General features: G+C 37.5%; 1 protein-coding gene across 2 annotated transcripts in view; it reads right to left on the bottom strand.

Annotated features, from left to right (window-relative positions):
- Nucleotides 1–22,410, bottom strand: part of raly (RALY heterogeneous nuclear ribonucleoprotein) — a 194,346-nt gene that overhangs the window by 41,005 nt on the left and 130,931 nt on the right. For both annotated transcript variants that reach the window (XM_074678612.1, XM_074678601.1), the window contains exon 6: nucleotides 7,433–7,552. In XM_074678612.1, the coding sequence (XP_074534713.1) occupies nucleotides 7,433–7,552 (120 nt within the window). The remainder of the gene's footprint in view (nucleotides 1–7,432; nucleotides 7,553–22,410) is intronic.

Here is a 22,410-nt window from a genome sequence, read left to right on the forward strand (position 1 = left end):
AATTTTTTGTTTCATTTTCATTCTTTGCGAAGGTATTTTAAAAATTAAAAACAAATACTCATATGTACAATTTCATAAATTCAAAAAACTTTTTGTTTAGATAATTATTTACAAGATTTTAACCATGTTTGTTGAAAACACTTTGTTGTCTTTATTGTGGAGATAAAATAGATTTTGTGGCTCCTGAACGACTTGAATCCAGGTGATCTGAGGGAAAAATGTCTCCTTTGAAAGTAAAGGTTGCAGACCCCTGCTCTGGATGGTCCATGAAGATGAGGCCTCAGTTTTTCTCTGCATAGCTTCAGCCGGTCTGTGTGTGAGGAACCAGATCTTGAAGGGTGTATTGTGTGAGTGTGATGTGGCTGGATGTGTGGCCTCTGTCTGAGGCCCTGATCGCTTCTACCCAGATCTGAGGAACTACTGATTAGATTCATCTTGTCATTTAAATCTGAGGAACTATCAGAGAGGAGCGTTTGAGTCTTCCATACGAGCCTGGGTTTAAGTCTGGCCTCAGATGCGAGAGGCCGTCTGTCAGCTGCCTCTTCTAGATGCTGATCTGAGACCCCAGCTGCCGACCAAACGTGGCCGAGCCCCAGACTGGGGCACTTTAAGACAATCTCCTTTAAATCCCCTCTTTAAATCTCACTCTGTATGAAAGCTCTCCATAAAATGATCAGCTGTTTGTGGTTCTGTCTTTTGATCTGCTGGGTTTGTAATCCCTCGCTCTGAGCGCCGCTTTTATCTGCTGCGTTTTTATCGGCTGTTAACCCCGTCGAGAAAAGAAAAACCTCCTAATGGACTTTCTTTCTTAGATGAAAAACGACTGTTTTCATCCCAGTGCTTTCGTAGTATTCACAGATCGTAGATCTTAAAAGTCTCTGTGGAAAGAATTCAACCTTCTTTCTCTGGACGATGGATTTCTTCACATCTTTAACTCCTCTTCCTCTTTGAAGATTTTTATTTAGCGTCTTTTCACTCCAGGTTTTAATTAATATTTAGTTTTTTTGTGTCAACAGGGCGATAGATTTAATAAACCAAAGAGAACAACTCCACCGTGCTCTGACCTCCACACTTTCTCAACATTGTTTTGCAGATTTGTTTCATCTGAAACTAAGGTCTATTTTCCTCTTCTTCTTCCTCCATTAAGTTCGTATTACTTTCTCTCAACTTATCTTCAGTTTTATACAAGTAATGTAAAATAAAGAAATAATTCACATCTCCCTCAAAAGTTTGTTTCTCAATAAAAAAATGAAAATGAAACTTAATAATGAGACATTTTAAAGCACTTCATATTTTTTCTTCATAGTATTTGAGGTGCTGTAGAAATAAAATTTGAACAAATGTTTTTTGGATCTCTTTTTCCACAATTCAATCTTTTCTTTTAAGAATGTTGCTTCCTTTTTTTTTTTTTTTAAAGAATTTAAGACACCATGATTAATATCCTGTTAACATTATTCTCTTACATTTGAAAAATAATATGAAAAAAAACACAATAAACATATTAAAATTTAATATACATAGATTAACATGAACTACAGGATGGTAATAAAATAAAATAAAATAAAATATAATATAATAATAATGATAATAATAATAATAATAATAATAATAATAATAATAATAATAATAATAATAATAATAACAATAATAATAATAAAACAAAAAACAGACATATTTTAAAAAAGTTTTTTAAAAAAAGGGAAAGTTAAAATTGGTCCAATCAGAGAATCAGAAGTTTAAAAAGGAGGATTTGAAATTACTAAATAGATAAATATCTAAATAAATGAACATTAAATGAACAACTAAAAAAAAAACAATAAAAAATCAGTGTATTTATTTTAAAGTGCTTTGAAAATTAAAATATATAAATAGAAAATAGAAATATGAAAAAATTACAAAAACAAATCTAAAAGAAAGATTTTAGACCCATTCACACCTTAAAATGATTAAAAGTCATTAACATAAGATAAAATATTAAGAAGCCATTAAGATTGTAAATGGTTAAGATGAATAAAACACACAAACCCATCTTTCTGTTACAAAAAAAGGCTATTTGTATCATAAGCAAAAAATACTATGTAGAGCCCACTAACTCATTATTTATTAAACATAACATTATAAAATTTGATAACTTAGTGGATTATATGTTAATTCAAATGATGTATAAAGTTAGAAATGGGCAACCACCATATAGTGTCCAGAGGCTTTTTAAAATGAGGGACAGCTGCTATAACCTAAGGGGAACAATTCTTTTCGAGATACCCAGGATCCGCACAACCAGCAAAAGTCACTGTCCATCTGTCGAGGGGGTGAATTTGTGGAATAGTTATGCTGCAAGTATAAAAACCTCTACAACATTAGCCAGTGTAAAAAAGAAATTATCAAAATACCTTAATGATGCAATACCTCGCTATGAATTAAAATTGAAGTGTGCGCATGTAATAATACTGTTTAACCCATACTGAGTGTATATAAAGAGATACAAACATATGTGCCTACATGTTACCTGTAAATATTGCCTGAATGTTTATTCTCATAGAAATGTGTGTATATATTTATATAAATATGTAAGAATTGAGCTATGAACACTATACTTATATATTTAATCTATATATTTAATCTATACAATAATATGTTTCATAATTACAAAAATATTCCATAATTCATATAGTTCATAGAAATAACACTAAAGTGTGTTGTAGTAATTTTGTTTAGCTTATATAAAGCATAAATTTCTATTCATTCCTAATATCTAAGTGTCTTCCAATAATTATATTTACCTCATACTAATTGTCTGATATGGAGAGTATATATCTGGGAATACAAAAGTGTATATATAGAGCTTCATGTGTATGAATATATATATATATATATATATATATATATATATATATATATATATATATATATATATATATATATATATATATATATATATATATCCTTGTATTGATGTATATATGCGTATATAGATGTAATTGAAAATTAGGGAAAATTATATATTTAGGTATGTATGTAGTATGTCCAGCTCACACTGAATGTATTACATTGTACTTGTGTAAATATGTGTGCATAAGTCTGGTTCCATATATTTATTTATAAATATGTATTTATATAGTATATATCTGGGAATACAAAAGTGTGTATATATATATATATGTATATATATATAAACGTGTATATATATATATATATATATATATATATATATATATATATATATATATATATATATATATATATATATATATATATATATATATATATATATATATATAGATAGAGAGAAAGAGAGAGAGAGAGAGAGAGATGTTTGTTTATATCCTTGTATTGATGTATATATGTGTATATAGATGTAATTGAAAATTAGGGAAAATTATATATTTAGGTATGTATGTAGTATGTCCAGCTCACACTGAATGTATTACATTGTACTTGTGTAAATATGTGTGCATAAGTCTGGTTCCATATATTAATTTATAAAAATGTATTTATATAGTATATATCTGGGAATACAAAAGTGTGTATATATATATATGTATATATATATAAACATATATATATATATATATATCTATATATATATATATATATATATATATATATATAGAGAGAGAGAGAGAGAGAGAGAGAGAGATGTTTGTTTATATCCTTGTATTGATGTATATATGCGTATATAGATGTAATTGAAAATTAGGGAAAATTATATATTTAGGTATGTATGTAGTATGTCCAGCTCACACTGAATGTATTACATTGTACTTGTGTAAATATGTGTGCATAAGTCTTGTTTCATTTATTTATATATAAATATGTATTTTTGCTTATATAGATGTATGTAGGTGTACATAGATGTAAACTAAACAAATCTATTTAGGTACTCATATTGAAGGAATTATATTGTTTCTGTGTACAAACGAGAGAGAGAGAATATATATATCTATATATATATATATCTATATATATCTATATCTATATCTATATATATATATATATATATATATATATATATATATATATATATATATATATATATATATATATATATATATATATATATATATATATAAATATATAGGTCTTTTACGAGATAAGGTTAGGCGATATAAGATCTGCTTCAGCCTACACCTTTCCAGTCAGTCCATGTTTGATGGTTCCTTATTTTCTGTTTGCTCTGCTTTTGTATTTTTCTTCCTTCTGTCTTTATTTTTCTATTTTCAAATTGACCAAAATAAAAATCAAATCAAATCAAATGAATAAATGATAAAAGATGAAATAATAAAAGCTTAAGATAATAAAAGCACTGAAAATACCAAGTTGCCAAGATAATAAAAAGAATTAAAGATAAAGAATGACAATTAAAGATTTAAATAAATAAGACACAATAAAGTTACAGAGTAATAAAGTCTCTTTTCTCTAATATCTTGGTCCTGTCAGACATCTTCTTACGTTTTATTTTGTTTTGAACTTTAATGTGAGCCATGACTGCGTGCGTCTTCAGACGACAGGAACTAGAATTAGTGAGGCAAAACAGACACTGCACATCATGACATCGCCAGATTTTTCTGACGATGAGGAGAAATCTGACAAATTACACCTTGGAAACCTTTAATCTGCTGCAGCGTAGTAGAATAAAGAAAGAGATATTCTTTGCGGTCCTCGGTCTGGCCAAACCTTTGTCAGACGGCACATGATGGAGTGGAAAACTGGATTGTAAGCAGCTGCTTCACCGCTCTCATCGCACTGACGCACAGAGCGCTGAGGACCAGGATGTTAAAGAGCGTTTCTCCCTGGTTTGGTCCTCGTGGACGTTTCCAGACAGGGAGGAGTGATGCTAACACACTCACACTCTTACACACCGCTTTAAAGTTTTATTTATCATTTTTCTGAAGTTTTCAGGTCGAACTCCGACACCATGGCTCAGCCTCAAAGGCTGAATCTGGCTGCACACTTCACCCTCACACCACATCTGGGCGTTTATTTGATACAAAAGGAGTCAAGAAAAGCAAAGGCCGACAGGTATCCTGAAAAATGAGGTGCTAACTTGACCGTTGAACCTGGTTCGTGCCAGAGAAATGTTAGAAGGTTACCTGTAGAGTCAGGATCTGAGTCAGAGCTGCCGTTTGAGAAATGGAGGCCTCTGTCAGCAAGTTTCCTGCCAAAGCCAGTTCCTGATCCGAGAGGCTCACAGCTACGCACATGCTCAGACGTGTTCATGGTCAAAAAGACGTAAATGTCAGGAAGCACGTGCTCTGATTGAGCATCGATGAGCAGATGCTGAACAAACACGGACAGTCGAGGGAATGAAAGACAACGACAGGCGCATTCGGCCTTTATCTCTTTAAACTGTTTAGTTTTAGCTTCAGCGAGCCGTGACATGGTACCTTTCAGGGGGTCATGTGTCTAAAAAACGGCCTGACATGTGCTGTCACGTGACCGCACACTGAGGAAGAAATTCACGGAGGTCACAGAGATCCCAGATCTGGTGAAAAGCTGTGATGAGTGAGTTTCCCTGCCTCGTCCTCCACTTCCTCGTTTAACGCCACCTCTCTGTGTGAGCGCGGCGTAGGAGTTGTGGTTCAGCTGAGACCAAACGCAGAAACAGGCCGGACCCGGAGCAAGACCTCAGAGTTCCTCCAAACTTTACTCACGTTTCATGCTTGTGCTCAGTTTTCTTTAAATCCTGATCCTGAGCTTAAATATGTAAAAGGAGATATTTCTCCTCCTGACATCGCCACCTGCTGGTGGTTTGTGGTTTCTAAGGTATTCTGTTTCTCAGGTTCAAACTGCACCATCCTTTTTTATTCAATACATCTGATAAATGGAAAGTTTTTCCTCGATTTGTGTTGTAACTTGTCCTCGAAGGAGGATGGTAGATTCTGAAGCCAGACCAGCTGAGAACAACTGTGTGTGTGTGTGTCAGAAATAATATCACAGAAGAGGATTAAAGAGGAGTCGTCTGCTGTCTGCACCTGAATGAGAACATTGCTCATGTGCTTTTTTAATGTTTTTTAATCTTTAAATTAAAGTTTTAAAAAAAGGAGCCAGAGGGAAGGGAAAAATGAAGAAATTATTAAAATATCCAAACAACAGTCAGATGGAGAGGGGAAAAAAAAGCCGAAACTAAAAACAGTAGAAATAAACTAACCAACCAAAAAAGAAAAACAAAACAAAATGAAGAAAAAACAAAAAAAACAAACAGTAGAAATTAGCTAACCAACGAAAAAGGGGAAAAAAGAAAACAGACAACCCCCCCCCCAAAAAAAACAAAAAACAAAAACAAACAAACAAAAAAATCATACAAGAAAAAACAAACCAAAAAACAGTAATTCAAAAATCTGACAGAAACAAACAAAAAACAAAAATCAAGAAAAACAAATTAAGCAAAAATAAATAAATAAATAAGTCTTAAAATTAACTTATCAACCAAAAATCAAATCAACATAAAAACAATCAAAGAAAAAACAAAAAAGAAAAACAAATTAAGCAAAAATAAATAAATAAATAAATAAGTCTTAAAATTAACTTATCAACCAAAAATCAAAACAACATAAAAACAATCAAACAAAAATTCCCAGGTTAAAATAAAGTATTTAACAAAAAAAAAAAGGGAAAAAAATAATAAACACACAAAAAAATCCCTGTGGAATTAACTAACCAACCCAAAAATAAAAAAAGCGAAACAAACAATAAAAATAAGACAAATAAAAACAAGCAAACCAAACAATAATATTATTAACTTATATTAAAACAAACCAAAAAAAATCAAGATCTATAGAAACAAACAACAGAGCATGAACAAATGACCAAACCATCAAACTTGTCACTCCTGAGGGTTTGATGGTCTCTGCTCTGAGGAGGGGGTTATGTATAGTGAGTGGGTGGTTTGGGAAGGTGAGCCAGACCCTGATACGCAGAGAAGTCTGTTTACACCTCTGCTTTTTCAACACTTCCTCTTTACTCTTTAGTTAAGCTGTGTTTTTCTGCATTTTTACAGTGACTCTGGGCCATAGACTGTATAACATACCCATGAGCATAGCTGCAGTGATGTCACCCATCATTTCCTGGTACAGAGTAATGAAGCCAATCGTCAGCAGGGGCCATATTGATGACTCATGAGGTGAGCTTTAAGCCTCCTAAAGTGAGTCAGAGTAATTTCGGGAAGAGACCTTTTAAGAATTTTTAAGAGGAAAACACGACAATAAAGGAAGGTTCCGGAATGCTGACTTCCAGAGGCTTTGAAGTTTCTTAAAGGGACAGTAGCTTGACTACAGCGTTACAGTGAAGCTGCTGTTAAACATGTTGCCTTAATTCTTTCCTGAGACTGATGCACTAAATAAAAACACAGTCCTCTGCTTGGTTTGACATTTAGTGTGTGTGAGAGACAGAGAGTGTGTGTGTGTGTGTGTGTGTGTGTGTGTGTGTGAATCACCTGTGGCCGTGATGTGTGTGTCCTCTGTGATCTGCTCCAGTCTGCCCAGCAAAGCTTCGATGTTGGCTTTAATCTGAGTCAGCTCTGACTTTATGGCCTGCAGCTCGGTGCCTCTCACCGCTGGAGGAAGAGGAAGAGACAGGAAGAGGAAGATGTCAGCGTCGTTATTCAGATCAAACAATCTTTTACTTTTCTATCATACGCTGAGTCCCGAGGGCGACAGCAGGTTAGAATCAGTTCAGTGTTCACGTGATGCCCAGGAGGATGTGGCGGCTTTGATAGAAGCTGTAAAATCCTCCAAACATCACAAACGGCTCGCAGCGGGCAGGTGAGAACGACTGATGGAGTGATAAAGCAGCTTCACCTTCTCAGGTTCCCAGAATCTGCTCGGAGCGTTTGATTTGAGACGTGAGAAAGCTGGAGAGCTGGAAGTAACGGGAACAGTCAGAGCAAAACATCGGGGAAATGTCTTCGTCACGGTAATATTTCCTCTCCAGATCTAACCACTGTCCTAACAGTCTGCAACCACATGTGAACTTTATTCTTCAAATATGTGAGAATGAGTCGTTCCTAACAGGATGACAGCTGAGACTGTGAAAAAGAGGTCATAAATTCAGGAGGAAACGAGGTTTCTGAGGGAGGTGGGCTGAAACTGAAGGCTTTGGTTGATCCTGATGTGAGGTAAAAAAATCAAAGAGAGGGATAAAACAGGAGCAGGTGGCTGCCTGCGCTCGAACGAGATCCATGGATCATGACTTTTTCTTTAATAATTCTGTTCTGTGATTCAGGGTTTTAAAATATGCAAAAAAATATGAGGGAGTCAAGAAAACACCCAAAGAGTTAGAGAAATGATAAAAAAAGACCTGATCAACTAAACAACCGAAAAAACAAAACAAAAGAAAAATCAGCAGGTAATTAATCAAAAATAAACAAAACAAACTACACTACAAAACAAGACAAAAAAATGAAAACAAGGATGAAAAACAAAAACAAACAAAAAACACAAACAAACTGAAAAAAATCAAAACCAAAGGAAAAATCAACAACTAATAAACCAACAATAAACAATTCAAAACAAAATTAAAAAAATAAAACAAGTTGAAACAACAACAAAAATTTAAATAAACAAATCTCAAAAGAAGATCTGCAACTAATTTAACCAAAAATAAACAAAAACAAACAAACAAACAAAAACAAACAAACAAACAGCACATCAAACCCAACCTTTTACCTGCTGTGATAAAGCCAGTGCTATATTTCCCTTGGAAAATTAAATGAATTTAATTACATTGAATGAAAAAACAATAAATAAATAAATAAATAAATAAATAAATAAATAAATAAATAAATAAATAAATAAATAAATAAATGGGGAAGATCAAACAAACAAAGAAACACCAAAAGAAGCAAACAGAAAATAAACATCTGGCCACACAAAAACTTCAAAATATGTAACCCCCCCCCCCCCAAAAAAAACAGTTCAAACTTGAATAAATAAAAGCCTGTTGGATGTTTAGTATTAATGTTACATTTTTATCAAGATGTGTTGGATTTATTTTAATATGATTTTTATTTTTAGGAGCAGTGAAAAAAAAGATAAAATTTAAACTGATATTAAATCATTAAAAATCATCTAAGTGAGCTGTCAAATAACTAAAATTAAGAGTTGAAGAATAATAAACATTGAAATGAAAGAGATCATTTTCTTTAACTCATTGATCCTTAGATTTCTCCGCTGGGGGATTTCCTGTGTGGAAAAAAACAGCAACAAAAACCTCAGCAGAGGTGGGCAAAAAGATCCATCAAACTCGTTATTTATTCAGTTACAGTTGTTGAAATGTCATGACTGATAATAATTATAATGTTCTGCAAATGATGTTAAGAGCTCATCAGAAAATGCTGCTAAAAAAAAAAAAAGATTTTAAAAAAGGAAAATTGTTTCAATTCAAAAAGAAACAGAGATCTTTAACAAACCGAACAAATATATAAAAATATAAAAGAATCAGTTTATTTGAGAACTGAACAGAAATACTAAAGAGACCAGATAGAGCAAGGCATTAAAAGCAAATTAAAGCCAGGCTGTGGAAGAATTATGTGGATCTTTATTAATTAAATGTGTCGTTTCTTTTTGTGGTGCTGTGAGATTTTTATCATGATGTGCTTTGTTTGACATAAAATAAAAACCTGTGAAGAAACAGCAATTGGCCATAATGTGCATGCAGCCAGTTAATTCATTTATTCATCTTAACTGCTCTGTTTTGGTTAAATTGATGGTTTGTAAAAGAGGGGCAGATATTATTAGATTTGTCTTCTTCCCTCTTCACTTAAAATTTGAGATCTCATGTTTGTGTTTTTCTTAACTTTATTTTTATGAATAAATTTTAAAAAATAAAAACAATTTAAAAGTTTAATTTTAAACTTGTCTCAGATCCTCTGGGAGGATGCTTCAGCAACTCAGAGAAATAATGTGTCCATCAAAATAGTGATAATAATAATAATAATAATAATAATAATAATAATAATAATAATAATAATAATAATAATAATAATAATAACAATTGTTATATTTATTATTATTATTATAAAATATAAATAATATAGAAATAATATAGAAATAATAATAATAATAATAATAATAATAATAATAATAATAATAATAATAATAATAATAATAATAATAATTGTCATATTTATTAGTATTGTTATAAAATGTTAATAATATAGAAATAATAATAATAATAATAATAATAATAATAATAATAATAATAATAATAATAATAACAATTTTCCTGCAAATATTCAAAAGTGTGTTAACCTTGGCATTAAGTGATGAAGTGACACTGAGATTTTTATTTGTCAAAGTGTGGCACCAGAGATAAATGCATTAAATCAACAAAAGACACAAAGAAAGGATGTTGTTTACGGCCTTTCTCGTCTGTGCTCTCGGTGTTTGCAGAAAAAAAGGAGAGCAGAGTTTAGTCGTCAAAGTTAAAAAAAAAAAAAAAAAAAAAAAGGTTTAGACATAAAAATTTATTTGAAATAAATCCAAATGAGTAAAGTTGAGCTTAAGTTTGGACTAGAATCAGAAAGTGTCAATAATCACATTAGTTTGGCAAAGAGTTTTGAATTCTTAAAGACTAAAAAAAAAAATCTGGATTTTTTTTCTGATTTTGAAATATTAAAAAATTATAAAAGTTTTAAAAAGTGTGTGTGTGTCTGAAATAGTATCACAGAAGAGGATTAAAGAGGAGTCGTCTGCTGTCTGCACCTGAATGAGAACATTGCTCATGTGCTTTTTTAATGTTTTATAATCTTTAAATTAAAGTTTTAAAAAAAGGAGCCAGAGGGAAGGGAAAAATGAAGAAATTATTAAAATATCCAAACAGTCAGATGGAGAGGGGAAAAAAAAGCCAAAACTAAAATCAGTAGAAATAAACTAACTAACCAAAAAAGAAAAAGAAAACAAAATGAAGAAAAAACAAACCAAAAAACAGCAATTTAAAAATCTGACAGAAACAAACCAAAAACAAAAATCAAGAAAAACAAATTAAGCAAAAAACAAACAAAAAAAGTGTTAAAATTAACTTATCAACCAAAGATCAAATCAACATAAAAAAAAAAAAATATATATTATTATATTTATTATTTTTTTATAATAATAATAATAATAATAATAATAATAATAATAATAATAATAATAATAATATTAATAACAATAATAATAATAATAATAATAATAATAATAATAATAATAATAATAATAATAATAATGTTTATTATTATTATTATTATTATTATTACTATTATGATGGACACTGATGGACACATCATTTCTCTGAGTTGCTTAAGCATCCTCCCAGAGGATCTGAGACAAGTTTTCAATACTTATATAATTTGATATTTTTTTTATTAATTGAAATTTCAAAAATTCTGGTAAAAAAAAGAAAAAAAAAGAAAAATTCTTGAATTCGACATTAGAGCCGCAGGTCGGGGACCCTGGTTCAGAGCCACGTGTCATCCCGTCTCTGCACAGAGCTTTGCACAGTTTCTCTTCAGCTCTTTGACTCAGACACACTTAGTGGGGACAGAGACTTCCCACGCTGATCAAAAAGCCCGTCACACAGCTTCAGGCCTGTTTACTGTCTGTCAGGGTGTCATCCTCCATTTGTCTTCCAGTTCCAGAGAAAAAGAGGAGGATAAACACGCTGCGGTCCAGCCCGCAGATGTGATACGTCGGTTTGCTCAGAACTTTAGTTTTTCACTTTGAATTAGCATCAAAATATCTTCTAACTGAGGGAAACAAGAGCTCACAACAAGAAGACTGTCTGAGTCAAAAGTCGTCAGGATTAACCAGGGATGCCATGTTTTTTAAAAGTTTCTTTTGTGTAGTTTTGTAGAATTTTTATGTATTTGTGTTTGTTCTGCAGATTTTTCACCTCTCCTGTGTGTTTTGTTGCAGCTTGATGAATTAATCTTGAGTTCCTGATGCCCGAAAAGTGAACAGCAGGGTCGAGGAACACATCTGCAGGCTGTTTTTTAAAAATTTGTTTCACTACAAATGACTCACAATTACTACCATATTTCACCAGCTCACTTCCTGTGAGTGTGAGTCTCCTCATCCTTTCCTTTCCTTTCCTTTCCTTTCCTTTCCTTTCCTTTCCTTTCCTTTCCTTTCCTTTCCTTTCCTTTCCTTTCCTTTCCTTTCCTTTCCTTTCCTCTTGTCTCACTTTTTGCATGTATGACATACTCTCCATTCCTCCTTCCTTCATCTTATCTAATTATCTTCCCTCGCTCATGTCTCTATCTGCTCTGTCAAAGAAAAACGTCTCGGATCAGAACTCGACCCTCCTCGACCCAGAAGCAGCTGAGAGTGATCTGTCTCTGCGGTTTTGTTTTGCACATCAGGACAGGATAATCAAACCCAGGCATGAAATTAACCCCAGAATTCTTTTGTTTCATATCATTTGCTTCATTTTTCTGCAGAAGGCCACAAACGGACTGAAAGTGATTAACTCTGGTTCTGCCTCCTCTTGGTCCACTTCTTTAAAACCGGCAGCTCGGGGTTAAAGCTGTGGGTTTCCCCTGCAGCTGCTTCCAGTGTTTGGTGAGAAAAAGTCTGTTTGCATGTGTGCTCTGAACGAAGGGGAGGCGACAAACTAACTGCAGGATTTTTTCATCAAAGGGAGCAGCGCTGGAGTGTGAAACCAGAAGTTAACAGCTCCATTTGTGGAGCTGCAAGACGAGACTAATAAAACTCAGTGCTGAGAGTTTAAAGTGATGGAGGCGTGATGGCGGAGCGGTCGACATCACAGTGAGGAACAGGCGGAGAGGATGGGATCGTCTTGAACAAAGAGCTGATGCTAAAGTCAACCTTTCATCAACAAATCTCACACAGCTACCTGTGTGTGTCTGTGTAACCTCAGTCAGAGAGGATCTCCTGCAGCGTCTTTGGATCAAACCAACTCCAGGGAGAGGTAGGATGCTTGTCCAGGTTTGAAAGTAAGAAACAGTTTGTTACTTTTTGAGTTATGTTTTTCACTGACGAAAAGACAAACAGACAAAACATAACCTCCTTGGCGCAGGTAATCATGTTGTTTTAGCATGATGTGCAAAATCGTTAAAACTGCAAGATTGCTTTGTGTAAAATCAACCTGATGGGTTTACGTAGGAATCCCATCTGCAACACCTCTCCAGAGCAGGAGGTGGCAGTAATGTGCAATAGGCCGTGTTCATCAGAGAGCAGAGCCAGAGGATAACCTGGATAACGTGGGCTTCATATGGAAGGTTCTGGAGGAGCTGGGAAATGTCCCATTTGTTTTTGCGAGGGGTGCATCTGGACAAAACTTTGTAAGCTTTTGTTTCTCTTATTGGTAAGAACTAATCAAGTAATTTTTGTTGTGATAGCTGACTGAAACCGTGAGTGAGGAGGGACTGCCGTGCATGTGAGACCCTAATGTGCATTGAGATGGTGCTCCACGGCGCAGACGGGCTGTCTGTGCTCCACGTCGCAGACTGGCCTATGTACCCAGGGATTTTTACAGGGTTGTTTTTCATCCCTAGAGGGGAAATACAGGAGGTGTCACAGCAGCAATCAAGAAAACAAAAGTAAGGCTGTATTCAGACCAGAAAAGTCCTTTGGTTCACTTGTTTGGTCCGGACCAAAAGCAGACTTTATTTTTTTCGTTTGGTGCGGTTCGTATTCAGATTGTACTTTTTGCAAGTGGACTAAATTCTGTAAACACATCCAGGTGTGTGAGGATCAGTGCTCTCATTGGACAGCACTGACAAAGGGCGGCACACAGAGCACAGACCTGGAAATGGAGGTAAACATGTGTGTTTGTGCTCTTATTAGAGCTGCTAAATCATTTTCAGTTTCAAGAGCAGCTCCTTCAAAGCAGCTTAACAACACCGTTTACAATTTAGGAACAGGAAGACCAATGATCGCAGCAAGGAGGCGCTATGCTCTGCGTGTCCTGACCCACAACATGCTAGCAACAGCGTGGCTAAACAGAAGACGGAGGATCAGGTATGAACCAAAGACGGTAGGTTACGGTGGCTTTATAGGCCCAAAAGGCACATGTATCCTGTAGTTAGTTCGGATGGACCTTGGTTTGTATTCAGACCTACACCGGATAACCACGAACCGCACCAGAGTTTGTTTGGAAGCGGACCGAGACCACCTCAAAAAGTGAGTCTGGGTCCGGTTGTTTGGTCCACACCAGGGTTTGTTTGTGTCTATTCACACCTGCATGAAAAGTCCGCACCAGCGTGGGAAACGAACCCTGGTCCGTTTAAAGTGGACCAAGCAGTCCAGGTCTGAATACGCCCTAAGAAAGTGTATAGAAAGTGTAAAAAGCTCTTCCAATGTGGCGTTGGTGTCTGGTGTTAGCTTTGTTAGCCATGTCTGTGAATAGCACGATGCTACTCTGCCCTCTGGTATTCCCTCTGTTGCTGGGTTAGCACAGCTAGCTCGTCCATCTTATTGGAGATAGATCTTACGTTCCCAATAACGATGGATGGAAGGACAGGTCCATGTCGTCACTTCTTAGCTCACACCTGAGAACCAGCACGTCGTCCTCACCTCCTCCTCCTCACCTTGTGGGAAACATCTGGCCTAGCACCAGTTAGCATTGACATGCTACAGGCTGCTAACAGCTGATTTCACATGTAAACAATGCAACCATGGTTACATGTAGGATCTCCAGACAAACACAGGAGCAAAAATAGTACAAATATCACTGAAGACACAAAAAGTTTGGTGTCCATGACCAACAAATGAGCCATACAAAGAAATGGCCCACCCCAAATACAAAAATGATGAAAAAGAGCAACAACACAGCTCAGTGTACAGCAGGGTTTCTAAAAATCCTACCTCAGTGGATATGTTGACACAACCTTTACAAATCTAGTTGGACCCAAACATTGCAAACTAACGCCGATACTTTGGGCTGGATTTTGAAGCCACAGGCTGAGCTGCTGTTTGAACATCCCTCGTTCAATTTGACAAGAACCACATCAGCCCCAGTGAGTGTTTCCAGCCCCCAGGCTTAAACTAATGGAGGGATTTGTGCTGTTTCTCCCTGCCAGTACAAGAGCTCCACAAGACCCTCCTCTGAGCTGTAACCTCCACCCTGAAACCATCATTACACTTCATCTCCAAGGAGGAGGAACTGGAGACAAAGCCGCACACTTCTCCATGAAACATCTCCTCTTTCCAGCAGAGACAGAAAAAAACTGGAGCTTAAAGATGTTTGAAAGCAGATCTGACCCCCAGAGAAGCTCAACAACCAGCTGTCAAAACAGCAGGATCTGGGGAGGGTCTGAGATTGACAGGTCCAGGTCTGCTCTGAGGACAGAATAGCTCTCAGATGCTCTGTGTGTCAGTTGGCCAGGGTTTAACAGTCACCTTCAATCAACGTGCCGCAATGCATGATGGGAGCTGCACCGTCTGTTTCTCCTGTCCTGAAATTAGAATCAGATGTGCTGAAGCTCCAGAGGTGACGTTTCAGGGGAGATCCAGGGAGTGTGTGCTCGGTGCTCGGCTGGCAAAGACAAAAACTACGAGTGGAGAGAGCTGGAGCCAGAGGTCGAAGGCTCGGTCCGGTGCTTCTGCTACATGCGCCTCTTATGTTTGCTGGATGCAGGAGCAGTGACGTGTTAATTTATGCAAAAGCAGACCGAGCAGGACAGGAAGTTGTGACAAAGTGACACAGAAGCACCCAGTGACTTTCAAAATAAAACAAAGCGTGTCCAAACCACATGGCTCAGGGAATCCCTCAGTCTTGACTCCAGCTGTCCGGACGTCCTGAGTTGATGGATGGGAGCAGACAGTTGACACAATCCAGAGCAGAGCGGGGCCAAGCTAACTGGTTTTATCCCTGTAGGGTGGCGTGCTCTGGCCTTTTGAAGGGCAGGGGCAGTTTATCATGTTATAACCAGCAAACGGGGGCAGCTGAGTGTGTTTTTCTAACCAGGAGGGCACTAAAGCACGTGTCCTGCTCCCAAGAGGAATCTTCAGGGTGTGGTTTTCAACAGCCGGGCCAGGAGGGCTGGAAACCCTTTCCCTCAGCCGTCGTCTGGGTCTGGAGAGGGTTTTTACTCCAGGTGAAATGACCCCCACTCCCAGTGTTTACTCCCTACATGACTGTTCCTTTTTGAATTCCGGCGGAAGAAAACGTCAAGGAGCACTGATGGCTTCTGGGAAGTGTAGTTCTTTGCACTTCAATACAGCAAAGGCTTATTGGGAATAAACTACAAAGTGGCGGTACATGTCACATATTACATTTTATCTCCCTGACTGGTTCCTACTCATTTTTAAAACAAAATGAGGTCTGAGTTGCTTGCACATGTTACAAAAATCTGCCATGGAAGAAGAGAAAAATTACCTGTCCTCAGACATTTTTCTAGTCTCAAGCAAATTTTTGAGCAAATTTCTCTTCCATTGAGAGATTTTCTTTTTACTTGTTACAGCAATTCATACTTAATTTTGTCTTGTTTTAAAAGAGGTGTCGAGTAACAAGGTAAAAATACTTTGTTACCTTACTTATGTAAATATTTTGAGAATCTATACTAGCTGTCTTTTTACTTCCACTCCTTACCTTTTCAGGCAAACATCTGTACTTTCTACTCCACACATTTTAGAAATAGCCTCACTACTCCATCTCATTCCAGCTTGTTATATTTTTTTCTTTCGAGAGTCTAATCTCTTCTTGACTTTAACTCCCGACATATTTTACAATCCCTGAAAAAAATACACAAGAACGGCAGCTGTCAATCATCGTTAAACGTGAAGTAAAACCTCGTTTTTAACCTTGTATAACTAATGAAAACGACTTTTCTGAAAAAAGAGGACTTGAATACAAGACAGCCAAATAATATTTTTTGACCACAGCCCATCTGGAATGACTGGGGAGATGGATTTTTGACTAATACTGCAGCCAGCCACCAGGGGGAGCAGTTTTTTGAGCAGAGCTAGATGACGTTCATTTTTTTTACAGTCTGTGGTTTGTCCAAGATCCAGTACACCTGTACATGACACAAATCACACCACACTTCAGTAACGATATAACAGACGTATTTAGCAGAGTATGAAGATGTCCGTGCAGAGACTCAGGAGGGGGATGAACTCGATGACCTATAGCCCCCTGTGGCACAGCCTAAGCTTTTGCCTTGACGGCATATTTCCCCCCTTTAAGTTACTTTTATTTCTATACTTTAAGTAGTTTTGAAACCAGTACTTTTACACTTTTACACTTAAAGCTATGGTCTACGATCTGAAACCCAGTTTGTCTGATGAGACACATTTGAAAAACGCAGCCTCACTCACCCCTCCCCTCTGTGTTCCAAGATCCCGCCCCCCAGCTCGTATCGCCCTTCTTCACCTCCTAACAACGCGCCCCCTCTGACAGAGCAAGAAGCCAGCCGGCAGAAAATGTAACAAACAAGACAGTCATCCTCCTTGTAACACACAGTGGTAGCTTTTTCAATTGGACCGGCGCGATCAAAACCATGAATTAGCCGGCAAAGTGCAGCTGATCAGAGCAGAGCCGACTGTGGGCGGGGCTTTACCTTTCTAAGCCTGTCTTCACCTGCTCAGTTTACAATGCTATAGATGTGTGGCTAACTTATGCTAAAATCTATTGACAGAGCCGACCCGTTCCAACCAGCAGCGTTCAGTCATTAGCCAGTTTAGGCTCAGACTAACCAGAGTTATTCAGCTGACATCTCCCACTGTGGGAAACAAAGTCATTACCTGTTCAACAGAGACTCAGCTGTCTCTGCGTCAGTCTTCAGTCCTAAATCCCTCTGCAGCTTTTTCCACCGGTCGTACATTTCTCCAATATTCTGTCTCTGTTGGCACCTGTATCGCTCGTAATTCTTCCTGCTTCAGCCTTTTCCTTGAAACTTTTTCTTTTTCTTCCCTTCCCTGTGGAGGGTAACAGTAACAGTTTCCTGGTTACGGTCTTCTCTGGCTCCATGACGCTTTGGTAGCTGAGCAGCTAGCTGACGTGAGAGGGGTAGCGGGGAAGGATGAGGCGGGACCATGGGAGACAGGGGGTTGGATGGACTCACACAAAAACCCAAAATGAGGGGGAACAGTGGTTCTGATTGGTCAGTTATTTTGCTGTTTTGCAGCTGATCTAGTAAACAGATTTTTTTCATTCTTTCTGCTTTTTATGTTGCGTAGATCGGACCATGGGACTATAACGGCCTCAAAAACAGTGTTATCAGTAATTACCAAGCTTCCAAATCGTAGACCAGAACTTTAAGTAAAAGCTTGAGGGCAAACCTTATGAGGCCATCTGCGCCCCTTTGTCCTTAAATAACTGAAAACAAGACATTTTTCTGGACTGATCAGTTGAATGTTGCTCATCTCAAGTATAAAAAGACAATTTTTACATAAAAAAAGACAAAAACGCTTGATAGGATTTCCGTTTTTTGCAGTGTGACGTCAATTAGCAACTTCTAGGACAGCCAATCGCTGCTTTCCTGACTGAGGAGTTGGCGACGCTCCAACCTGAACCCCAGCTCTCGGCTCAGATCTGTCTGAGCTGAACCATCTGCTCAGCGTTTGAAGCTGGAAATCACGCTCCTTAGAGCTGTCTTTACTTTTTTGACACATAAAACACTCGAACTGAAAGGGCGCCGGCTCCCCTCCAACCGCCACAGGTGATGCTCCAACATTAACTCAATACATCCTCGAACTGCTGAACGTGTCGATACCGACGGCATCAAAGTCTCACAGTTGGACTCCTGCGATCCTGACCCTGCACCTGTCAGAGCTTCAGATTCAGTCTGTTTCACATTTCACTGTCAGAGGGAACATCTCCACGCCGGGGTGGGTTTAATGTTGTTTTTGTTTATTATCAACGAAAAAAGCACAAACCCTTAATGTTAGATAAATGTTTTTCTCCTCTTTGATCATCCAGATGAATGCACTCGTGTAATGTCAGGACACAGATTGGTGCAGTTTCATGCCTTTCCGTGGCCTCGCCGTCGGGGTTGTTTTTACCTCCAGCTGGGTTGTAATTGATAGAAGGCATCTCCAAAATTACAGAGCGTCGTTGTTGCCGTTCAGATTTTTTGAACCCTTAAGTGACTCCTGCTTCGAGCTGGGGATAGTAAAAATAAATGAAGTCAATTACCTCATCTGAAATCGACATGAGAGCCAGATTTCGTTGCCACTCCGAGTTAATGGAGCAGACATGATTCGTTCCACATCGGACCAGTGATGCTGCTATTTCACGTCTGACTGAAAACGACTCCCGCAACTAACGAAGACATGACGTGAATTTCACAGATGGTTTCCATCTTTTCCACTTCTTCAAGGCCCCAAACTGAGCACAGCTCTGCCCAGCCGTTGTTTGCTCTGTGTTATCCATCAGACCAATTACCGCTGACCAGCCTGCATCGTAACCACATCAGCAACAAATGGCTCTAATTACTACGGTCTGGACCGTATAATACGCCGTAAAAGTGGAAAACATTGGCGTTATAAACACATCAATCAGTGTAAAATGATGTTTCTTATTTCACAGTGAAACATCACAAAAACAAACGTCAAACAGGCCCAAAACCTTCAGTAAAAGAGCACCAAAGTATTTCCCTTTTTAAGAAATAAAGCTGGAGTCAATGGATGGGAACACGTCTCAAAGCTTTAAAATGATAAAACCTCTTCCTGGTCAGAAAATGACCCAACGATCAGCGTGATTTTTGGAGGAAAAAGGGATAGTAGTAGATAGTAAAGCTGGAAATACACTGTTTGATACTCTCAACTGTTTGGTTTAGCTCCAAAGAAGACACTTTTATCTGTTCAGATGTGGCTCAGGAAAGGATTAGAAATACATCCATCGCCCAGCGATAGGATATTTTTTATCAGCGTTGCCCCTAAACACAGTTTGAACAGTTTTCAACTCAAAATCTAAGACACACCTTGTAAATAAAACCTTACAAATGGGACGAGAGAAAAGTCACTTCAATTAAGACATTATTCTAGTTCCAAGCAAATTTTTGAGCAAATTTTTCTTGTTCCATTGGCATATTTTTGAAACTTGTTTCACCATTAGACCTCATTTTTGTCTTCAAATGACTCGAAATAAGACATGTTTCTGGACTGGTCAGGTGAATATGGCTCAAATCAAGTATAACAAGACAATTTTACTTAAAGTAAAACAAAATCACACACACTCCGTTTTTTCAGCGTAAGGACTTAAAGATGCTATGTGGAGGACCTGTTTTAATTGCACTCCTTCGCCACCTTGTGGCCTGGAGTCTCCGCACACTGATGCAAATTACTGTAAGCGAGGTGTGTGTTTGTTTTTAAATTAAATGGAGATCAGGTCTAAACAATTTTTTTTGTTCAGCACAAGTTTTTACCAGATACAATGCGCCAAGGTAAGGTATTTATCAGTACAGTTATGTAGCACCACGGTTTGAAACGTGACAACAAGCTTACGTTGTGGTAGCCTGCTATATGCTAGCCCGGTGCTCTGATGTATCTGTAGGCTAATGTGACAACAAGTAAACACTGTCAGTTTGTTTGTAGTTTAGTAGCTGGTGCTCTAAGACGTGTCTGTAATGTGTAACGTTAGTGAATCCTGGTTTCGTCCTGCCAGTCATCTACCAATCAGAGCTAACGTAACCTCACTCTTCATTTAAAGAGAGTAAGACGCGTCCCGTTGTTATGCGCTGGGCTGAGTTAAAGTCCAGGGCTGTTTTTCAGTCCCAGTCCGCCACTGTCGAGCGCCGTACTCACCGGAAATGACAACATTATGTCGACCTCTTCTTCTTCTAAGTCTAATTGTGACCGGCTTCCAGCGCATTTCTGCCAAATACCGCCACTATTTGCCCGCAAATTTTCAAAGCCTTTTCAGTAGTATATTAAACAGCTAATAACACGATCAAAATATCCAGACCTTACCATCTTTCATTGTAATTACAATGAATTTCAATCGCGCTTTGCTACGCCGTAATCTGCGCCAACAACATCTCCTCCTCCTCCTACTGGCTGAAGATGTCCCGGTATGTATTGTTTATTTGTATTTTTACCGTGCTGAGCAAACGGCCACAGCTCTCTTCCGCCATTGCTGCCAGAGGAGGAAATGAGTGCATTGAGTGTCCATAGCTGCATACTCAAAATCCGGGCCGATTTGAGTACGTCATCCTGGTACTTTTGCATACTCGTTTTTCGCATATTATGCATACTGTTTTTCATTTTGACGCAGTATACTCAGAATTTTGAGTATTTGAGTATGGAAGTAGGGATGTCCCGATATTACATTTTCACTTCCGATACGATACCGATACTGCAGCATTGAGTTTTGGCCGATACTGATATTAATCTGATACGATATCAGCATTAAACATGCATACTTTATGACTTATTTTGTAGTATGTCTGTCATGTTAGAAAAGGCTTGATTAAGTGATATTATTCAAACAAAGAACAGTAGTCAGCAACAGTAGGTATGAGGGAAAACTGACCCATTTATTAATAACCAATGGGTAACAGAAACTGCTTATATCAGAGATTTTAGATGCATTCCAATACACCGATACTTGTTTTTTTGCTGATATTGGACCGATATCCGATATCAATATCGGACTGGGACACCTCTGTATGGAAGTATGTGATTTGGGACACACTATTAGACTTGCTGTAAATCAATCCAGGCCTGGTCGACCCAAACTGGAAGCTAAGAAGTAAGAAGCAATTTAAATGACCCTGTAACCAGGTAACCCCGCAAGTGTGGATTATGATCAGGCAAATATCTAGAAGATCACTTTCAAACTCCTCACAGCCCCTTTAAGTGTTCCCTGATCAGATGAGTCTTCAGGCGTCTCTTAAAGTAGAAAGGGACTCTGTGGATCGTATAGAGTTAGGGAATTCATTCACCATTTGGGAACAACAAAGGAGAAGAGTCTGGCTAGAGATTTGGAGCCACACTGGGCTGGGAGCACCAGGTGTAGAGCAGAGCGTAGAGGACCAGAAGGAGTGTAGACCTGGATGAGGGACCCCAGGTAGGCTGGAGCCGCTATCAATGTTTTGTAAACCAGAAGAAGAGCTTTGAATTTGATTGGAGCAGCCATGGGAAGCCAGTGAAGAGAGACTAACAGCGAGGTAACATGTGCTGTTTTGGGCTGGTTAAAGACCAGAGGTGCCACTGCATTCTGGGTAATCTGCAGAGGTTTAAATGGCCTGCTAAAACAGAGCTGCAGGAGTCAATGCTTGAAATCACAAGGGCCTGAACCCTGGTTTGATCCATCGACTCAGAATTGATAAAAGAATCAATAAGGGCGTTGATATCATTAATATCTCTTCAATACCCATCTCTAGTTATGTTTACCGTTTTTGGTCTTTAACGCTCTGTAGCTCTGTATTTCAAACTTCCAAACAAAGGAGAATTTACTGAGAGTCTGTTATGACAGGAAACGACAAAACAACTTCCCCTCCCTTTAGATCCAGGATCTGAGCACGAT

The sequence above is a fragment of the Halichoeres trimaculatus genome, unplaced genomic scaffold, assembly GCF_033239565.1.
Source record: "Halichoeres trimaculatus isolate MK-OKI-2021-1 unplaced genomic scaffold, fHalTri1.1 fHalTri1_scaffold_1, whole genome shotgun sequence".
NCBI lineage: Eukaryota > Metazoa > Chordata > Actinopteri > Labriformes > Labridae > Halichoeres > Halichoeres trimaculatus.